Raw genomic sequence first — 20027 nt, forward strand, 5'->3', positions numbered from 1 at the left:
CAAGATCTAACAACTGTAAATATTTATGCACCCAACATGGGAGCACCTAAATATATGATATACTGGATTACAAATATAAAAAATAATTAATAACAAACATAGTGGAACCCACTGATGATATAATAATAGTAGGGGACTCTAACACCCCACTTACAGCAACTGATATATCTAAACAGAAAGACAACAAGGAAACAGTGGCTTTGAATGACACACCGAACTAGATGGACTTAACAATCTTTTTAATGTACTGTTGAATCCTATTGGCTAGTATTTTGTTGAGTATTTTCGCATCTGTGTTCATCAAGGATATCGGTCTATAGCTCTCTTTTTTGGTGGGATCCTTGTCTGGTTTTGGGATCAAGGTGATGCTGGCCTCATAAAATGAGTTTGGAAGTTTTCCTTCCATTTCTATTTTTTGGAACAGTTTTAGGAGAATAGGAATTAGTTCTTCTTTAAATGTTTGGTAGAATTCCCCCGGGAAGCCGTCTGGCCCTGGGCTTTTGTTTGTTTGGAGATTTTTAATGACTGTTTCAATCTCCTTACTGGTTATGGGTCTGTTCAGGCTTTCTATTTCTTCATGGTTCAGTTGTGGTAGTTTATATGTTTCTAGGAATGCATCCATTTCTTCCAGATTGTCAAATTTATTGCCGTAGAGTTGCTCATAGTATGTTCTTATAATAGTTTGTATTTCTTTGGTGTTAGTTGTGATCTCTCCTCTTTCATTCATGATTTTATTTATTTGGGTCCTTTCTCTTTTCTTTTTGATAAGTCGGGCCAGGGGTTTATCAATTTTATTAATTCTTTCAAAGAACCAGCTCCTAGTTTCGTTGATTTGTTCTATTGTTTTTTTGGTTTCTATTTCATTGATTTCTGCTCTGATCTTTATGATTTCTCTTCTCCTGCTGGGCTTAGGGTTTCTTTCTTGTTCTTTCTCCAGCTCCTTTAGGTGTAGGGTTAGGTTGTGTACCTGAGACCTTTCTTGTTTCTTGAGAAAGGCTTGTACCGCTATATATTTTCCTCTCAGGACTGCCTTTGTTGTGTCCCACAGATTTTGAACCGTTGTATTTTCATTATCATTTGTTTCCATGATTTTTTTCAATTCTTCTTTAATTTCCCGGTTGACCCATTCATTCTTTAGAAGGATACTGTTAGGTCTCCATGTATTTGGGTTCTTTCCAAACTTCCTTTTGTGGTTGAGTTCTAGCTTTAGAGCATTGTGGTCTGAAAATATGCAGGGAATGATCCCAATCTTTTGATACCGGTTGAGTCCTGATTTAGGACCGAGGATGTGATCTATTCTGGAGAATGTTCCATGTGCACTAGAGAAGAATGTGTATTCTGTTGCTTTGGGATGAAATATTCTGAATATATCTGTGATGTCCATCTGGTCCAGTGTGTCATTTAAGGCCTTTATTTCCTTGCTGATCTTTTGCTTGGATGACCTGTCCATTTCAGTGAGGGGAGTGTTAAAGTCCCCTACTATTATTGTATTATTGTTGATGTGTTTCTTTGATTTTGTTATTAATTGGTTTATATAGTTGGCTGCTCCCACATTGGGGGCATAGATATTTAAAATTGTTAAATCTTCTTGTTGGACAGACCCTTTGAGTATGATATAGTGTCCTTCCTCATCTCTTATTATAGTCTTTGGCTTAAAATCTAATTGATCTGATATAAGGATTGCCACTCCTGCTTTCTTCTGATGTCCATTAGCATGGTAAATTCTTTTCCACCCCCTCAGTTTAAATCTGGAGGTGTCTTCGGGCTTAAAATGAGATTCTTGGAGGCAACATATAGATGGGTTTTGTTTTTTTATCCATTCTGATACCCTGTGTCTTTTGACAGGGGCATTTAGCCCATTCACATTCAGGGTAACTATTGAGAGATATGAATTTAGTGCCATTGTATTGCCTGTAAGGTGACTGTTACTGTATATGGTCTCTGTTCCTTTCTGATCTACCACTTGTAGGCTCTCTCTTTGCTTAGAGGACCCCTTTCAATATTTCCTGTAGAGCTGGTTTGGTATTTGCAAATTCTTTCAGTTGTTGTTTGTCCTGGAAGCTTTTAATCTCTCCTTCTATTTTCAATGATAGCCTAGCTGGATATAGTATTCTTGGCTGCATGTTTTTCTCGTTTAGTGCTCTGAAAATATCATGCCAGCTCTTTCTGGCCTGCCAGGTCTCTGTGGATAAGTCAGCTGCCAATCTAATATTTTTACCATTGTATGTTACAGACTTCTTTTCCCGGGCTGCTTTCAGGATTTTCTCTTTGTCATTGAGATTTGTAAATTTTACTATTAGGTGACGGGGTGTGGGCCTATTCTTATTGATTTTGAGGGGCATTCTCTGAACCTCCTGAATTTTTTTTTTTTTTTTTATTTTTTATTTTTTATTTTTTATAAACATATATTTTTTATATACATATATTTTTATCCCCAGGTCTGTGAATCACCAGGTTTACACACTTCACAGCACTCACCAAATCACATACCCTCCCCAATGTCCATAATCCCACCCCCTTCTCCCCAACCCCCTCCCCCCGGCAACCCTCAGTTTGTTTTGTGAGATTAAGAGTCACTTATGGTTTGTCTCCCTCCCAATCCCATCTTGTTTCATTTATTCTTCTACCCACTTAAGCCTCCATGTTGCATCACCACTTCCTCATATCAGGGAGATCATATGATAGTTGTCTTTCTCTGCTTGACTTATTTCGCTAAGCATGATACGCTCTAGTTCCATCCATGTTGTTGCAAATGGCAAGATTTCATTTCTTTTGATGGCTGCATAGTATTCCATTGTGTATATATACCACATCTTCTTGATCCATTCATCTGTTGATGGACATCTAGGTTCTTTCCATAGTTTGGCTATTGTGGACATTGCTGCTATAAACATTCGGGTGCATGTGTCCCTTTGGATCACTACATTTGTATCTTTAGGGTAAATACCCAATAGTGCAATTGCTGGGTCATAGGGCAGTTCTATTTTCAACATTTTGAGGAACCTCCATGCTGTTTTCCAGAGTGGCTGCACCAGCTTGCATTCCCACCAACAGTGTAGGAGGGTTCCCCTTTCTCCGCATCCTCGCCAGCATCTGTCATTTCCTGACTTGTTGATTTTAGCCATTCTGACTGGTGCGAGGTGATATCTCATTGTGGTTTTGATTTGTATTTCCCTGATGCCAAGTGATATGGAGCACTTTTTCATGTGTCTGTTGGCCATCTGGATGTCTTCTTTGCAGAAATGTCTGTTCATGTCTTCTGCCCATTTCTTGATTGGATTATTTTGAACCTCCTGAATTTTGATGCTCGTTCCCTTTGACTTAACAGACACATTCAGATCATTCCATCCTAAAATAGCAGAATACACATTCTTTCCAAGTACACATGGGATATTCTCAAGAATAGATCACATATTGTGTCACAAACAGGGCCTTAAAAAAATACAAAAAGGTTGAGATCAACCCTGCATTTTTTCTGAGCACAACACTAGGAACCTGGAAGTCAACCACAAGAAAAAATTTGGAAACACCAAATATACAGGGAGGTTAAACAACATGCTACTAAAAAATGAGTGGGTCAGCTAGTAAATCAAAGAAGAAATACATGAAAACTAATGCAAATGAAAACACAATGGTCCAAAAACACTGGAACTCAACCAAAGTGGTCCTAAGAGAGAAGTATATAGGAATAGAGGTCCACATTATGAAGCAAGAAAAATCCCATAAACCTAAAGGAACTAAAGAAAGAATAAACAAAGCCTAAAGTCATCAGGATGAAGGAAATAATAAAGATTAGAACAGAAATAAATTATATAGAAACTAGCAAAAAAATTAATGAAACCAGGAACTGGTTTTTCAGGAAAAAAATTAATAAAATTGATAAACCTCTAGCCACACTTACCAAAAAGAAAAGAGAAAGGAACCCCCCCCAAAATAAAATCACAAATAAGAGAAGAGAGATAAAAACCAAACCCACAGAAAAACAAATAATTGTAAGAGAATATTCTGAGAAACAATATGGCAACAAATTGGACAACCTGGAAGAAATGGAAAAATGACTAGAAACATAGAAACTACCAAAACTGAAACAGACAGAAATAGAAAACCTGAATGGACTGATAACCAGCAGTGAACTTGAATCAACAATCACGAATCTCCCAACAAACAAAAGTCCAGGCCCAGATGGATTCACGGGCAACTTCTACCAAACATTTAAAGAACAGTTAAACTCACTTCTGAAACTATCCCAAAGAAACAGAAAAACAAGGAAAACTTTCCAATCATTCAATGAAGCCACCATACCCTAAAACCAAAACCAAAGACTCTTCTGAAAAAGAAAACTATAGGCCAATATGCCTAATGAACATGGATGCAAAAAAGTAATAGCAAATCAAATCCAAAAATACATTAGAATCATTTACCACGATCAAGTGGGATTTATTCCTGGGTTGCAAGTGTGGTTCAATACCCACAGATCAGTTAATGTGATACAGCATATTAATAAAAAATGGATAAGAACCATATGATCCTTTCAATAGATGCAGAAAAATCAATTGACAAGTTAGAGCATCCATTCCTGACAAAAACCCTCAACAAAGTAAGTTTAGAGGGAACATATCCCTGTATAATAAAGACCATATATGAAAAACACACAGTTATTATCATCCTCATTGGGAAAAAAGAGAGCTTGCCGCTATGGTCAGGTACAAGAGAGGGATGGGCACACTCACAACTATTATTTAACATAGTACTAGAAGTCCTAGTCACAGCAATCATATGACTAAAAGAAACAAAAGTTTTCTAAATTGGCAAGGAAGAAGTCAAACTTTGACTATTTGCATATGATTTGATACTCTATACAGAAAACAGGAATGACCCCATCAAAAAATTGGTAGAACTGATACACAAATTCATAGTCACAGGATACAAAATCAATGTACAGAAATCTGTTGCATCTCTATACACCAATAATAAAGCAGCAGAAAGAGAAATGAAGGAATCAATCTATTTACAACTGCACCAAAAAACAACAGCATGCCTAGGAGTAAACCTAACCACAGAGGTTAAAGACCTATACTCTTAAAACTATAAAATACTGATGAAGAAATTGAGGATGACATAAACCAATGAAAAGACATTCCATGCTCCAGGATTGGAAGAACAAATATTTAAAATATCTATATTACCCAAAACAATCTACACATTTAATACAATCCCTACCGAAACACCAACAGTATTTTCAAAGAGCTAGAACAAACTATCCTAAAATATGTATGGAATGACAAAAGGTCCCAAATAGCCAAAGCAGCCATAAAAAAGAAAACAAAGCTGGAGGCACCACAATTCCAGACTTCAAGTTATATTACAAAGCTATAGTGATCAAAGCAGTATGGTAATGACACAAAAACAAACACATGGATGAATGGAACAGAATAGAAAACCCAGAAATGAACCTACAACTATATGGTGATATATATGATAATGGGTTAGTATCCAAAATAGATAAAACATAACACTCAACACTCAAAAAAATGAAAAATCCAATGAAAGAATAGGCAGAAAACATGAATAGCCATTTCTCCAAATGTCTCCAAAGAAGACACACAGATAACCAAAAGACACATGAAAAAATGTTCAACATTCCTCATCATCAAATAAAAATCAAAACTACAATGACATATGCCCTCATGCCAGTCAGAATAGCTAAAATCAACAGTACAGGAAACAATAGGCATTGGTGAGGAAGTAGAGAAAAGGGAATCTTCTTACACTGTTTGAGGGAATGCAAACTGGTTCAGCCACTCTGGAAAACAGTATGGAATTTCCTCAAAAGTGAAAAATAGACTACCCTATTATCCAGCAATTGTACTACTGAGTATCTACCAAAAGAATACAAAACTACTAATTCAAATGGTACATGCAGTATTATCTACAATATTCCAATTATGGAAACAGCTCAACTGCATCAATGGGTCAATATATAAAATGTGATATATGTCACATCTTATATATTTATATTATATATAATACATATATAAAACATATGTGTGTGAATATATATGTATACATATATATATATATATATATATGTATAAAAATGGAAAAGGTTTCTTTTTTCAATGCAAGAATAAAAAAGATACAAAGACACCCAAATAAAATAAATTACCCTATGCCTTCAGCTTCCCCTCCTTGTCCCAAGTTGGAAGCTACTAACATTACGATGCTATTCCTCACATGGATGGATGGGTATTGGTGTAATATTAGTGAACTTCTAGATCAGAACTGATGTGTTCTGGATCTCTGTTGCCATTGCTGCCTTATGTTTATGTAAATACCATGAGGGACAGTGGGTCTCAAAGTATGATTAGTTACGCAACAGCTCCACCCCATGCCTGAGTGCTACTCTCCATCCCCCACTTCCTCTTCAAATTAGCATCCCCTACACCCTATCCCACAATATCGTAGATGATATTTAGGACACTTGTGATCTCTGAAAGGATTTACCCCTAAAATCAGCATGCACAAAGGTTTTAGAGGAGCATGACTAAGTTATTTGATTATTCAAAAGGGTGGCTAGGCTGAGAGTAAAGTCGTTTAGTTGTAAAGTTAGTTGGTGATTGAGTCAATAGAACCTGAGTTCAATACCAGGTCAATACTGCGTTTTAACTCCTGAGAGATGGGGTTTCCTTGGAAAGTTAGTTGCCTTTGTGAACTTCAAGACTTCAAGTTATATTACAAAGCTATAGTGATCAAAGAAGTATGGTGATGACACAAAAACAAACACATGGATGAATGTTTCACCCTCTGGAGAATAAAGATGATGGGATCTACCTGTTCATGTTCTTGTTAGAATAAGATAAAGCATGTAACTCATATGGCATATGATGCCAGTGTTTCCTATGTGTTCCTCAAAGCCTAATTGTAATGTTATGATCATTAATGTAATGCTTATATAGGGTATCATCAGTAGGCAGGGTTGTTGATATTTTCATAGTTATACAACATTTCTGGTTTTTAATAATACTATCAATTTCTAAGTAAGCATAATAGTAACACTAGTAATATTTCTTTTGAATAATCCCAACTGGAATGTTGCTAATGATTCAAGGTAAAAGTCCAGACTACAATTTTCTCTAAGTGATGTATGCACTGACATCAGAGCATAGTTGTTGAAAGAACAAATATTTACGTTTAAAAAAGCTGGATTAGATCTTGGCTTTCATGAGGCCCTGGAGAAAATATTGAGGAAGTCCACCTTTCTTGGTCAATCATTCTTCATGCCTCCACCAAGGTTATAATTCTTTCATTGCATACTTGTATGTGAAGCATGTTTTCTTTGTGATCCCAAATCTCTTTGAAAAAGAAAAGCACAAATGTTTTTCTTCTGAATGGAGTAAACAGGAATGCTAGGTGGTTTCTGTAATATCAATAACCAGGACAGCGCCTCTCTTTTTAAATGAACCTGGGAAGTGGATCCCCAGATTTTTTCTAGATGCAGAAAAGAGTAAGATGTGGAGAAGCTGTGTCCTTAGCAACCACTGGCTTGAAAAGTTTATCATTCTCCTCGGCATATCTGCTGGGCTTCTGTGGCAGGAGTGAGCCACTATTCTGTGGTCTGGCTTCCACTCAAATCCAGAGAAGGGGACTAAACTCCTAAGTGTATTTGTAGGCAACCCTGAGGCACATGGTAGCTGGAAATTTGTTTTTGCCTGAATCTGCCCTCATCAGAATTGATATTACATTAAGGTCAACACAAATATTATAGAAAATTTCACAAGTATTTATATGGGTCCTACCTTCTAACAAATAGACTAAATCATTTTTATAACATTTGTCCTTCTACTACTGTGCTTTCTGTCCAGGCCAAACCTGGCCCTCATGGTCATATTCTCAGTTGAAGTGAGGGAAAATAAAGAATAATGGTAGCTGAGTTACAGAAGCTATAGCAACGTGAGACTACACATTTTAATGCTCAAATAAAAACTCATCTGCATGGGTTTTAATTTTATTCAGTGCTAGCTTCATGGAGCAGAAATACCTGAGTGTCACACCTGAGTGAGTCCCAATGCCAAGTTCATGGTGGGAAGGTGGGAGGAGAGGGGCTCCATGTGGTTTGATGGAAAGGCTTACAAAGTGGACACTCAAAGAAATGGGCTGAAGTAACTCTACACTGCATCTACCATAAGCAGTGGTGAGCACCAAGACATGCTTCAAATTCTCCTTGGCCTATAGTTTCTCTTTCTTGGATAGTGTCTTCATGGTTTGCCAATGGATTTCTTCGTTCGTTTGTTTTGTTTTTTTCCTGTGGTTGTAATTGTTTATTTTTGCTTTTGTTCCTTTGCCACAGAGACATATCTAGAAAGAAATTGCTATGGTCAATGTCTAAGAAGGTACTGCCTATGCTCTCCTGGGATTGCGTTGCTTTCTTGTCTCATACTCAGGTTTTTCAACCCTTTTGAATTTATTTTTGTGTATGGTGAAATAAAGTGGTCTGGTTTCATTCTTTTCATGTTGCTTCCCAATCTTCCCAACACCATTTGTTGAAGGGACTGTCTTTTCCCTTTGGATATTCTTTCCTGCTTTGTTGGAGATTAATTGACCATACAGCTGTGGGTTCATTTCTGGGTTTTCTATTCTGTTCCCTTCATCTAGGTCTCTACTTTTGTGCCAGTACCACACTGTTTTAATCCCTACAGCTTTGTAATAGGACTCAAAGTTCAGAATTCTGATGGCTCCAGCTTTGCTTTGCATTTTCATGATTGCTTTGGCCATTTGGGGTCTTTTGTGTTTCCATACAAATTTTAGGATTATTTGTTCTAGCTCTATGAAAAATGCTGTTGGTATTTTAATAGGGATTGCATTTAATGTGTAGATTTCTTTAGGTAATATAGACATTTTAAGAACACTTGTTCTTCTGATTCATGAGCATGGAATGTCTTTCCATTTCTTTGTATCTTCTTCAATTTCTTTCATCAGTGCTTTGTAGTTTTCAGAGTACAAGTCTTTCACTTCTTTGGTTAGGATTATTCCTAGATATCTTATTGGTTTGGGCAAAGCTGTAAATGGGATTGGTTCTTTGGTATCTCTTTTCTGCTTATTATTGGTGTCTAGAAATTTCTTGACATTGACTTTTGCATTCTATGACTTAACTGAAATTGTGTATCCATTCTAGCAATTTTGGGGGTGGGGTCTTCTGGGTTTTCTATATAGAATATCATGTCACTTGCAAATAATGACAGTTTTACTTTCTTGTCAATATGGAATGTCTTTTATTTCTTTTTGTTGTCTGATTGCTGAGGACTTCCAGTACTATGTTAAGTAACAATAGTGAGAGTGGACATGCTTGTCGAGTTCCTGACCATAGAGGAAAATCTGTCATTTTTTCTTCATTGAGGATGATACTAGCTGTTGGTTTTTTATATGTGGACTTTAAAACGTTGATATATATTCCCCCTCTAAATCAACACCTTGAGAATTTTTATTATAAAAATTGTATTATAAAAATTTTATTATAAAAATTGTACATTTTCAATGCTTTTTCTGCATCTATTCAGAGGATCATATAATTCTTATCCTTTCTTTTATTAATTTGGTGTATCACATTGATTGATTTCTTTTAAAGATTTTATTTATTTATGTGACAGATAGATCACAAGTAGGCAGAGAGGCAGGCAGAGAGAGAGAAGGGGAAGCAGGCTCCGCGCTGAGAAGAGAGCCTGATGCAGGACTTGATCCCAGGACCCTGGGACCATGACCTGAGCCAAAGGCTGAGGCTTTAACCCACTGAGCCACCCAGGAACCCCACAATGATTGATTTTTAAATATTGAACCACCCCTGCAACCCCGGAATAATTGCCACTTCATCATGGTGAATGCTTCTTTTAAACTACTATTAGATTTGGTTTGCAGTATTTTATTAAGAATTTTTTTATTATGTTCAGTTAGCTGACATAGTATTTTTACATCTATGTTCATAGAGGATATTGGCCTATAGTTCTCTTTTTTAATGGGGAGTTTGTCTGGTTTTGGCATTAGGGTAATGTTGGCCTCATGGAATGAATTTGGATGTTTTCCTTCTATTTTTTTAATAGTTGGAGAAGAATAGGTATTAATTCTTTAAATGTTTGGTAGAGGGATGCGTGGGTGGCCCACTGGGTTAAGCCTCTGCTGTCAGCTTAGGTCATGGTCTCAGGGTCCTGGGATCTCTCTGCTCAGTGGGGAGCGTGCTTCCCCCTCTCTCTCTGCCTGCTACTCTGCCTACTTGTGATCTCTCTGTCAAATAGACAAATAAAATCTTTTAAAAAATAAAATAAAAAATAAATGTTTGGTAGAATTTGCCTGTCAAACCATCAGGCCCTTATTGGCCTTCATAGATCCCAGAAAGAATGCTTTAAGAGGCTCCAACTCAGAACCACCAGATTCTTAAAAATAGCCCCAGAAGAGGGGAGGGGAGCCTGTTCCCCTAACCAAAAAAAAAACTAGGAGATGACCTAATAACACAATTTTTGTCAATACCAACACTACTCCAGACAAACACCAACAGAAAAGCCATACCTTCTTCTAGTGGTTGAGCAGGGATTTTATCTTCCCTACCCATGCATGACAAAAAATAAAAATAAACTCTCAATAAACTAGGAGTAGAGGGGAACTACCTCAACTTGATAAAGAGTATCTACAAAAGACTTAGAGGTAAGTCTTCTTTCTTTTATTTTTTTATGTTTTTTAAGATTTTATTTATTTATTTGACAGAAAGATCACAAGTAGGCAGAGAGGCAGACGGGCTGGGGGGCGATGAAGTATCCCCGCTGAGCAGAGAGCCCGATGTGGGACTTGATCCCAGGACCCTGGGATCATGACCTGAGCTGAAGGCAGAGGCTTAACCCACTGAGCCACCCAGGCATCCCTCTACCAAACACTTAAAGAATTAATACCTATTCTTCTCAAACTATTAAAAAAAATAGAAGGAAAACATCCAAGGCACCCTAGAGGTAAGTCTTTTTAGAGGTAACATCATACTTAATGCCAAAAGACTGAATGCTTCCCCTCTAAGATAAAGAAAAAGATAACTCTGGAAGTTTAGCCTCTGCAATAAGGCAAGAAAAGGAAAAGAAATGCATGCATATTGGAAAGGAAGATATAAAACCATCCTTATTGGCAGATGATATAAAAATTTAGAAAACCCCAAATAAACTACAAAAGTAGTCCTAAATTAATAAGTGATTTCAGTAAGGCCAAAGGTTAAAAAATCAACACCCCAAAAATCACGTTTTTATCTACTAACTATAAACCTCTGAAAACTTAAATTAAAAATATTACTACTTGCAGTAACTCCAAAGGAATGGTGCTAGAGCAATTGGACATCTACATGCAAAAATAAAAACAAGAGAGAAAGGCAGAGAAGGAGAACAAAAGAAAAACTCAATCTAAGTCTAACAACTTAAAATAAAACAAACAACAAAACTAACTCAAAATGGATCCCAGACAAACATAAACCACAAAACTATTAACAGTTTTAGAAAAAAAAAAATGGGAAATCTGCAGGATCTAGGGCTAGACAAAGACTTCTTACACTTGACACCAAAAGTATGATCCATAAAAGGAAAAATTGGAAATCAGACCACATCAAGATTTTAAAAACTTTTGTTCTCTGAAAGTATATGAAAAGAGGATAAAAAGAGAAGCTACAGACTGGGGAAAAAATATTTGCAATTCACATTTTTGACAAGAGACTTATATCATCTGAGATATGTAAAGACCTCTTAAAACTCAACAGTAAAAATATTAATATTAATAGTAACCCAATAGGAATATGGGCAAAGGACATAAACAGACATTTCACCTAAAAGGTATACAAATGCCATTAGAGCAAGTGAAAGACATTCAACATCATTAGTCATCAAGGACATGCAAATTAAAACAACGAAATGTTAGTACACACTTCACAGAATGGTTGAAAACATAGTGATAAGACCAAATATTTTTGAGGATGCAGAAAAACTGGTCCACTTATACACTGCTAGTGGGAGTGCAAGCAATCTCAAAAATTATTTGACATTTTCTTATAAAACTAAACAAGAAATACCACACAACCCAGCAATTGCACATATGGGAACTTATCCCAAGAGATGAAAACCTGTATTCACACAAAAACCTGTACACAAGCATAAATATTCATGGCAGCTTTTTAAAATATTTTTTATTGGTATATAATGATTATTAGCCCCAGGGGTCATGGCAGCTTTACAAATAAAAGCCAAAAACTGAAATCAGCCGATGTGTCCTTTAACAGGTGAATAAACATATCATACCATCCTCACCATTGCCTACTATTCAACAATAAAAAGGAATGCAATATTGGCATGTGCAATAGTTTAGATGAATCTCAAGGGAATCATGCAGAGTTTATAAAAAGATTCAAAAGCTTCCATATCACATGACTCCATTTGTAGAACAGTTTTGAAATGAGAACATTTTAGAAACTGAGGATGTGGGATGTCTGGTTAGCTCAGTTGGAAGAGCATGTGGCTCTTGATCTCCAGGTAGTGAGTTCAAGCCCCACATTAAGAACAGAACTTACTTAAAAAGAAAAGAAAAGAAAAGAAACCGAAGACATTGCTTAAGGGTAGCTTTTAAAAGGCAACAGGAGGGATGTTTGTGGTGTTGGAAATGTCCAGTATCTGGACTGTGCTAGTAGATATATGAACCAAGACAATGTAATAAAATTGTACAAGAGGTAAACACACACACACACACACACACGTATAAATAATATTGGAGAAATCTGAAAAAGATTAGTGGATTGTACTAGTCAATATCCCGATTGTGATAATAAACTATAATTTTGCAAAATGTTATCATTGCAGGAAAATGAGCAGTGTACACAAATCTTCCTATTTCTTAAAACTGCATGTGAATCTATAGTTATTCCAATAAGATTTTCAATTAAGAAAAGGATGGTTTGGGAGGTTTGAGTGATGGTGTTTCATAAAAAGTAGCATATTCATCTTTTCTGATGGAGGCATAATACTCCATAGTGTATATGGACCACATCTTCCTTATTCATTCATCCGTTGAAGGGCATCTTGGTTCTTTCCACAGTTTGGCGACCGTGACCATTGCTGCTATAAACATTGGGGTACAGATGGCCCTTCTTTTCACGACATCTGTATCTTTGGGGTAAATACCCAGGAGTGCAATGTCAGGGTCATAGGGAAGCTCTATTTTTAATTTCTTGCGGAATCTCCACACTGTTCTCCAAAGAGGCTGCACCAACTTGCATTCCCACCAACAGTGGAAGAGGGTCCCCCTTTTTCCACATCCTCTCCAACACATGTTGTTTCCTGTCTTGCTAATTTTGGCCATTCTAACTGGTGTAAGGTGATATCTCAATGTAGTTTTAATTTGAATCTCCCTGAGGGCTAGTGATGGTGAACATTTTTTCATGTGTCTGATAGCCATTTGTATGTCTTTATTGGAGAAGTGTCTGTCCATATCTTCTGCCCATTTTTTGATATGATTGTCTGTTTTGTGTGTGTTGAGTTTGAGGAGTTCATTATAGATCCTGGATATCAACCTTTTGTCTGTCCTGTCATTTGCAAATATCTTCTCCCCCACTTATTTGTGGAGCATAACAAAAAGCATGGAGGACATGGGGAGTTAGAGAGAAGGGAGTTGGGGGAAATTGGAAGGGGAGGTGAATCATGAGAGACTATGGACTCTGAAAAACAATCTGAGGAGTTTGAAGTGGCGGGGGGTGGGAGGTTGGGGTACCAGGTGGTGGGTATTACAGAGGGCACGGATTGCATGGAGCACTGGGTGTGGTGAAAAAATAATGATACTGTTATGCTGAAAATAAATAAATTAAAAATATATATTTTTTTAAAAAAACAAAAAAAGTAGCATATTCTCTGATTTTTTCAAAAAATGGATATTTAATTTCTAATTGTAGTGAAACAAAAATAGTAATGCTAAAGGCTCATGAAAATGCAAAGACACTGGGTCACTCATGCATTGCTAATGGGAATGTAAAATGGTATAATCACTCTGGAAAACAGTTTGTCAGATTCTTGTAAAACTAAATGTGCGATTACCATACAACCCAGCCATTGTGTTCTTAGGCACTTAACCCAGGAAAATGAAATCTTATATTCATACAAACACCTATACATGAATTTTCAGAGAAGCTTTATTTGTAACAGCTAAAAGCTAGAAATGGGACACCAGGAAAATGGCAGGATAGGAGACTCCTGATTCTGCTCCCTTTGCCCATAGACACCCTGAATAAACAGCTACACGCAGATCAATTCCCTCTGAAAGATACAGAAACTAGCTGAGACACTCCTACAATACAAGGCAACTGAGAAAATAGCCACATCAAAATAGGTGGGAAAAGCTGAGACACTCTCACCATAAACCTTACCCCACATAGCACCTTACAATCAGGTGAGAACTTTTTTAACACCAGCTTTTCCCAGAAGAACAAAGGGCTTACACCACACATCTAGGGCCTCAACCTATAGGGTTGACAACCAAAGGATTGGCTCCTAACTTGCCTGCTTCGAGGAGCTGAAACGCCCATGATAGACTAAAATCAGAGACCAGCATTAAAGCAGCATGCAAAAACTTTCCTCAGCTCTTGCCCTGGGTCAACATAGAGCAAGCAGGCAAAAATGGCCAGCTCTCAGTTTCTCCATAGAAGGGATTAGACTATACATCTAAAGTCTCAACTTGACCAGCTGCTACCTGACAGTCTGGCTTTTAACTAGCCTGCATATGGGAGCTGACAGACAGGAACTCACTACACTTCTAGGAGTCTGAATAAACCAGTGGCCACTTTCTGTAGCTCCTTCTCCCCCTGGTTTGCTCCAGAGACAGAACCAAGTCTCCAACTAACCTGACTGTCTCTGAGATCCAATGGCCCCCAGCTTTCATTAGGCCTTTGAGGATGACAGACAGTAAAGCAGCAGTTTTAAAAGAGTGTGGTCTGAATGAGAGTGCAGCCATTTCCCCACAGGGCCTCTACCCAGCTTAGCGAATAGTGAGTAGGGGATTCACTCTCTAAGCTGCTCACTGAGGAGAGAAGGAATTGGACCGTGCATCTAGCGTTCCCCACTTCTCTAGCTTCTTCTAAAAAGACTAGTTTCTATCCTCCTTGTCACAGGGACCAACAGGGTTTGGCATACTTTAGTCTCCTGGGGCATACTAGAAACAAAGATAATGGTTTGGATGAGCACAAAGGTTCAAGAAGTACCCAGAATCTCCCTGGGCTGATAGGGGAGGTTCATCTCCTACACTAGTCTGATTCATGAGGCCAGGCTGTGAAAATTGGCAGAGGTGGCTATTTCATCTAATGCACAGAAACCAGAACCCCTGAGAACTCCTGCTTTTAGATTAGGTTCAGAAATTACCTTCTTTGGAGAAAGAAGGGACAAAGACATAGCTGTCCTTGGAAGATCATAACCCCCAGGGCACTTTATAATCAAAACATTCCCAGGCCAAAAAAAAAAAAAAAAAAATCTAAATCAGCCAATATTTTTTGAAGTCTAAAATTCTTCCCAATCAGATTATGCCTTGAGTATAAGTAATTCTCAAATCAAGCAGGAAGGAGTGTATGTGCTCAAATCAGACATAGTGAAAATCAAATGCATAGTATGCAAATGCCATGTGGGATGTGACAGGAACCATTTTCCATTAGGGCCAGTTGTCTTCAGGTGGGAGCCACTTCCTCCATGGACCTACAAACACAATAACTGACCCAATTTTAATCCATTTTTTTAAAAATTAGCAATTGCACTCATTTTCCTTTTAAACTTTCCTAATTATGAGTTTTGTTAGCTTTTGCTGCATACAGGGTCAACCATAATTTAGCTTAACCTGACAGACAGCAGCAGCTCCCATACCCAAAGTCACATTAGGAGAAAACATCTCTTCCATGTAGGGAGAAACTTTGGTAGTGGGGTAACCTACCTTTCAGCAACCTACAGGGATCAAGGCTTAGCAACATCAATTACAGGGAAATAAACCAGAACAAATCTAAAGGTTCTGGGATGCCTGGGTGGCTCAGTCAGCTAAGCATCTGCCTTCAGCTCAGGTCATGATCCCAGCATTCGGGGATGAAGTCCCGCATTGGGATCCCTACTTGGCGGAGAGCCTGCTTCTCCCTCCACTTCTAACTCATGCTCTCTCTCAATATTTCTGTCTTTCTCTCTCAAATAAATAAATAAAATCTTTTTAAAACTTTTTAAAGTTTTGCATTTTATTTCTATTTTAAGAAAGAGTTAAAAGCAATTTTGTTGATAATATTAGATACATCCTAACCACCTGGAGTTACACTGAGCTATTTACACCTCTAAAACCAATAGACCCGAAGAGAGAACCAGCTTACTGTTGGTTCATTTACATAAAATATCCAATTAATGAAATACCTTATTTTTCACTTGGCTATAGTTTTATGACTTTATATAATTTCAGAACAATTTGCTTCTAAAATTTCAAACCCTGAATACATAAAATGGTTACGGTTTCTATCCTTTCTTAGTATCAGAAAACTCAAACATAAGAATGTACCATGAATAGTGATTATTATTATCTGATTGACAACTTATTTATTCTTAAAGACTTTGTATTATGTGACTTATGTATACTGGGCTCTCCAAAAATGTTGTGTGAATTGAATTCATGAAAGACCACTGAGTAGAAAATCAAGGAAGATATTCTTCAGCATGACAGAGAGAACTAAAAGAAATTTTCAAAGAGTGCAAAGTATTGTATTGCAAAGTGATATAGTACCCAGATAGATGAAAATTAGTATAAACTAGATCACCATATGGAGAATTCTATAGAAAATATTTCTGCAATTGTGGGAAATTGAACTAGAAGACCAAGAAGTTCCACTTAACCACCAAAGCTCTGTTTCTGTAACCTCAATCTCGATAGAGCATCCCTCAGAGCCCGATGGACCTGCTTGTTCCGCAGAGTGTAGATGACAGGGTTGAGCAGTGGGGTCACCACTGTGTTCACAAGGGCAGCCTCCCTGTTGGAGTCCAGCCTGTTCGTTTGCTTTGGTTTCACATATATGAACACACAGCTGCCGTACATCAGAAAGAGAACCATGAGGTGAGAGGAGCAGGTGGAGAGAGCTTTCTGTTTCTCCTTGGCTGATGGGAGTCGCAGGACTGTGACTACTATGTTGCTGTATGCAATGGTGGTTATGATAAGAGATGTTATAAGGATAAACAAGGCGAGGACAAAGGTCAACATTTCAGTATGTCTGGTGTCAGAGCAGGAGAGATGAATCAGAGGGCCAAGGTCACAGAGAAAGTGGGGGATGACATGGGGGCCACAGAAGGACAACTGGAAAACCTTCACTACCAGCCCAGTGATGAGAGGGAAGGACAAGGCAAAGCAGGCAGTGACCAGGAGGAAGCAAGTCTTCGGGTTCATGATGGTCGGGTAATGCAGAGGCTTGCAAATGGCCACATACCGATCCAGAGACATCACTGCCATGAGGAAGAAAATTATTGACCCAAAAAAGAAAAAAGAAAAGGCTTGTATGAGACAAGCAGTAAAGGAAATTGGTTGCCTTCCCAACAGGAAGATAGACAGCAGTTTAGGAATAACTGAGGTGATAAAACAGCATTCAGAGAAGGAGAACGTGCTGAGTAAAATATACATTGGTGTCCAGAGCCGATGGTCAACCCAAGTGATGGTGATGATCACCACATTTCCTGTGATAGAGGCCAGGTATGCCAGCAGATGGATCAGGAAGAAGACATTCCCTAGGGCCTGGATGGCAGGAAACCCTTCCAGAATGAATTCTTGGATTGTTGTCTCATTCCTCACCTCCATAGGGATCTCCATTTCTCTATCATCAACTCTGCTGGATCTTTCAAATAGAAAATGTCACCACCAAAGAATAAAAATTTAATTGATGGCCACTATTAAAAAGCAATAAATACTACTTGCAGCTACAATTCTGAATGAGGAATCACTTTATATAATTTAAATGTTATATTATAAATTATTTTGAAATTTGTCAATTATTTAATTGTAAAAATTGAATGTTTATTGTTCATTTTTGAAAATAATTTTTAATGTACAACTTAATTTTTCTAGAATATATTTTAATAGTAGTCCATAAGGTAAACAATGTAAAATAAAAATTATTTGCAAATAACATATAAAAACAACAGATAACAGTGAAGGCTGTCATCCAACAGAGAATATTTTTATGGGGTCACAATGTTAATTTCTATACTTCAGGTAGCATATGCAATATATAAAGGCCTCCAAAGCACTGACTTTAGCCCTGTAGAAAAAGAAAGTGTGGGGGAGGGAGCCATTTTCCTATTAGCATGTTCCAAACCAGTTATTTTCCTGAAGTTGGCTCATTCTTAGTTCTTTACCCAAAACTTTAAGACTGAGCAGGAAATCTAGTTTATCACAGCATCTCATAACTACCCAGTCCTTGGGTTTAAGAGAAACTATGTCTAAAAATGGGAGTGAGGGATGGTTGCTTGACTTGGTTGTTCAGAATCAATGAGAAAACATTTAAATGTGCATCAGTTTCCCTCTCACTTTTACACACCTGGCAGAACAGATTTTCTGCTATTAGTCATATTACCTTTTAACGTTGTTTTCTGGGAATATTTTTGTTACACTGGAAAATTTCAGTGTGGTGGAATTATAAATATATTCTTATTGTGATCACTATAGGAACATTCATTTTTTTCCTTTTTTAAAAGATTTATTTATTTATTTGAGAGAGAGAATAAGAGAGCATGGGGGCACAGAGAAAGAAGAAGAATCCCTGCTGATCAGGGAGCCCAATGCGGGGATCAATCCCAAGATCGGGATCATGACCTGAGTTGAAGTCAGACACTTAACCAACTGAGCCACCCAGGCACCCGAGGAACATTTGTTTTTTTAAAAATGCCAGTGCCTAGCTGGAAGCCAAATGAATTGTCACGTAATCTTTGGGAAAGGATTCAGGCATATGTTGGAAATCAGTGCTCTAGTAAGTCACCATAAATAAATTGTGTTTTACTTAATTCTTTGACTTAGTTAAAACTACTACATTAAATATAGATGATCCGCAATACAAACTTAAACATAACCAGTCTCTGCTTTAAATACTTGACTTGTTAGATTGCAAGTTATTCCCATGGTCATGTACTCACCAAGACGCAGCTCACGGGAAACAGCTTCTTTGACAACGTGCTGCTTTTTTCTTCCAACAAACCAGGATCTTTCTTCAAAGCTAATGGAAAGGGGAGGTGAACTTTTGGGAACTTTTAAAGAAACTGATGAATGCCTATGTCTTAAATTAATAGGAAATTATTAAAGCATGTTTTCTCATGGAAGACAGAGATTTCTAAACTCTGGAAGATTAACAGTTATAGTTTTCCCCTATGGCCAATGGAATGATAAATCCTAGATCAAGACCATAGAAACTGCTGTAAAGATGCACAAGAATATGCTGATGTAACCATTTAAAATTCCTGAACAAATTTATATCCATTCTATGGGATACAATGACACAGTCCATCTTGAACATCAAATCTGGTGGGTTGTGCATCCAAAACAGAAGAGAGTCAGGAAATAGAAACAATAAATGTTACTTTCCTTTGGACCCTGTTGCTAGTCACTTTCTTATCAACTAGTTGCTTCCCACCTTTCAGAGTAGGTGAAGATCATTGAGGTCATAAATGAGAATATATTCAAGTGCCCTGATGATATATTTACCAAAGAATTATTTACCATCCCTCATGAGGACACACAGGGTTCAAAAGGACAAACTTCTGGAATATTCAAGATTCATTAGAGGAGTACCGAAAAAGGGGAGCACAAACTTAAATCACAACAGAGTCCCAGAGGACATTTAATTGTTCATATTTGGAAATTAGAAATTTCAACAGAAACATACCCTAATTACCATTTCACTGCATATGGTGGCATACTATCACCATTCTCAGGACCCTATGCAGTCCTTTGTACAAGCCCTTAAAGGTATATTTGCCGTGAGTGCC

The 20027-nt window shown here is 37.4% G+C and overlaps 1 protein-coding gene across 1 annotated transcript; it reads right to left on the bottom strand.

Annotated features, from left to right (window-relative positions):
* Positions 1 to 16893: 16893 nt before the first annotated feature.
* LOC131830306 (olfactory receptor 6C2-like) lies at positions 16894 to 17850 on the bottom strand. Its single transcript, XM_059172609.1, has one exon. The coding sequence runs from the start codon at positions 17845 to 17847 to the stop codon at positions 16894 to 16896; it is 954 nt and encodes a 317-aa protein (XP_059028592.1). The 5' UTR covers positions 17848 to 17850.
* Positions 17851 to 20027: the final 2177 nt, after the last annotated feature.

Source organism: Mustela lutreola, chromosome 4 (assembly GCF_030435805.1).
Source record: "Mustela lutreola isolate mMusLut2 chromosome 4, mMusLut2.pri, whole genome shotgun sequence".
NCBI classification, from domain to species: Eukaryota; Metazoa; Chordata; class Mammalia; order Carnivora; family Mustelidae; genus Mustela; species Mustela lutreola.

Coding starts and splice junctions, on each gene's coding strand:
- LOC131830306 (XM_059172609.1), bottom strand. CDS start 17,847: ATGGAGGTGAGGAATGAGACAACAATCCAAGAATTCATTCTGGAAGGG.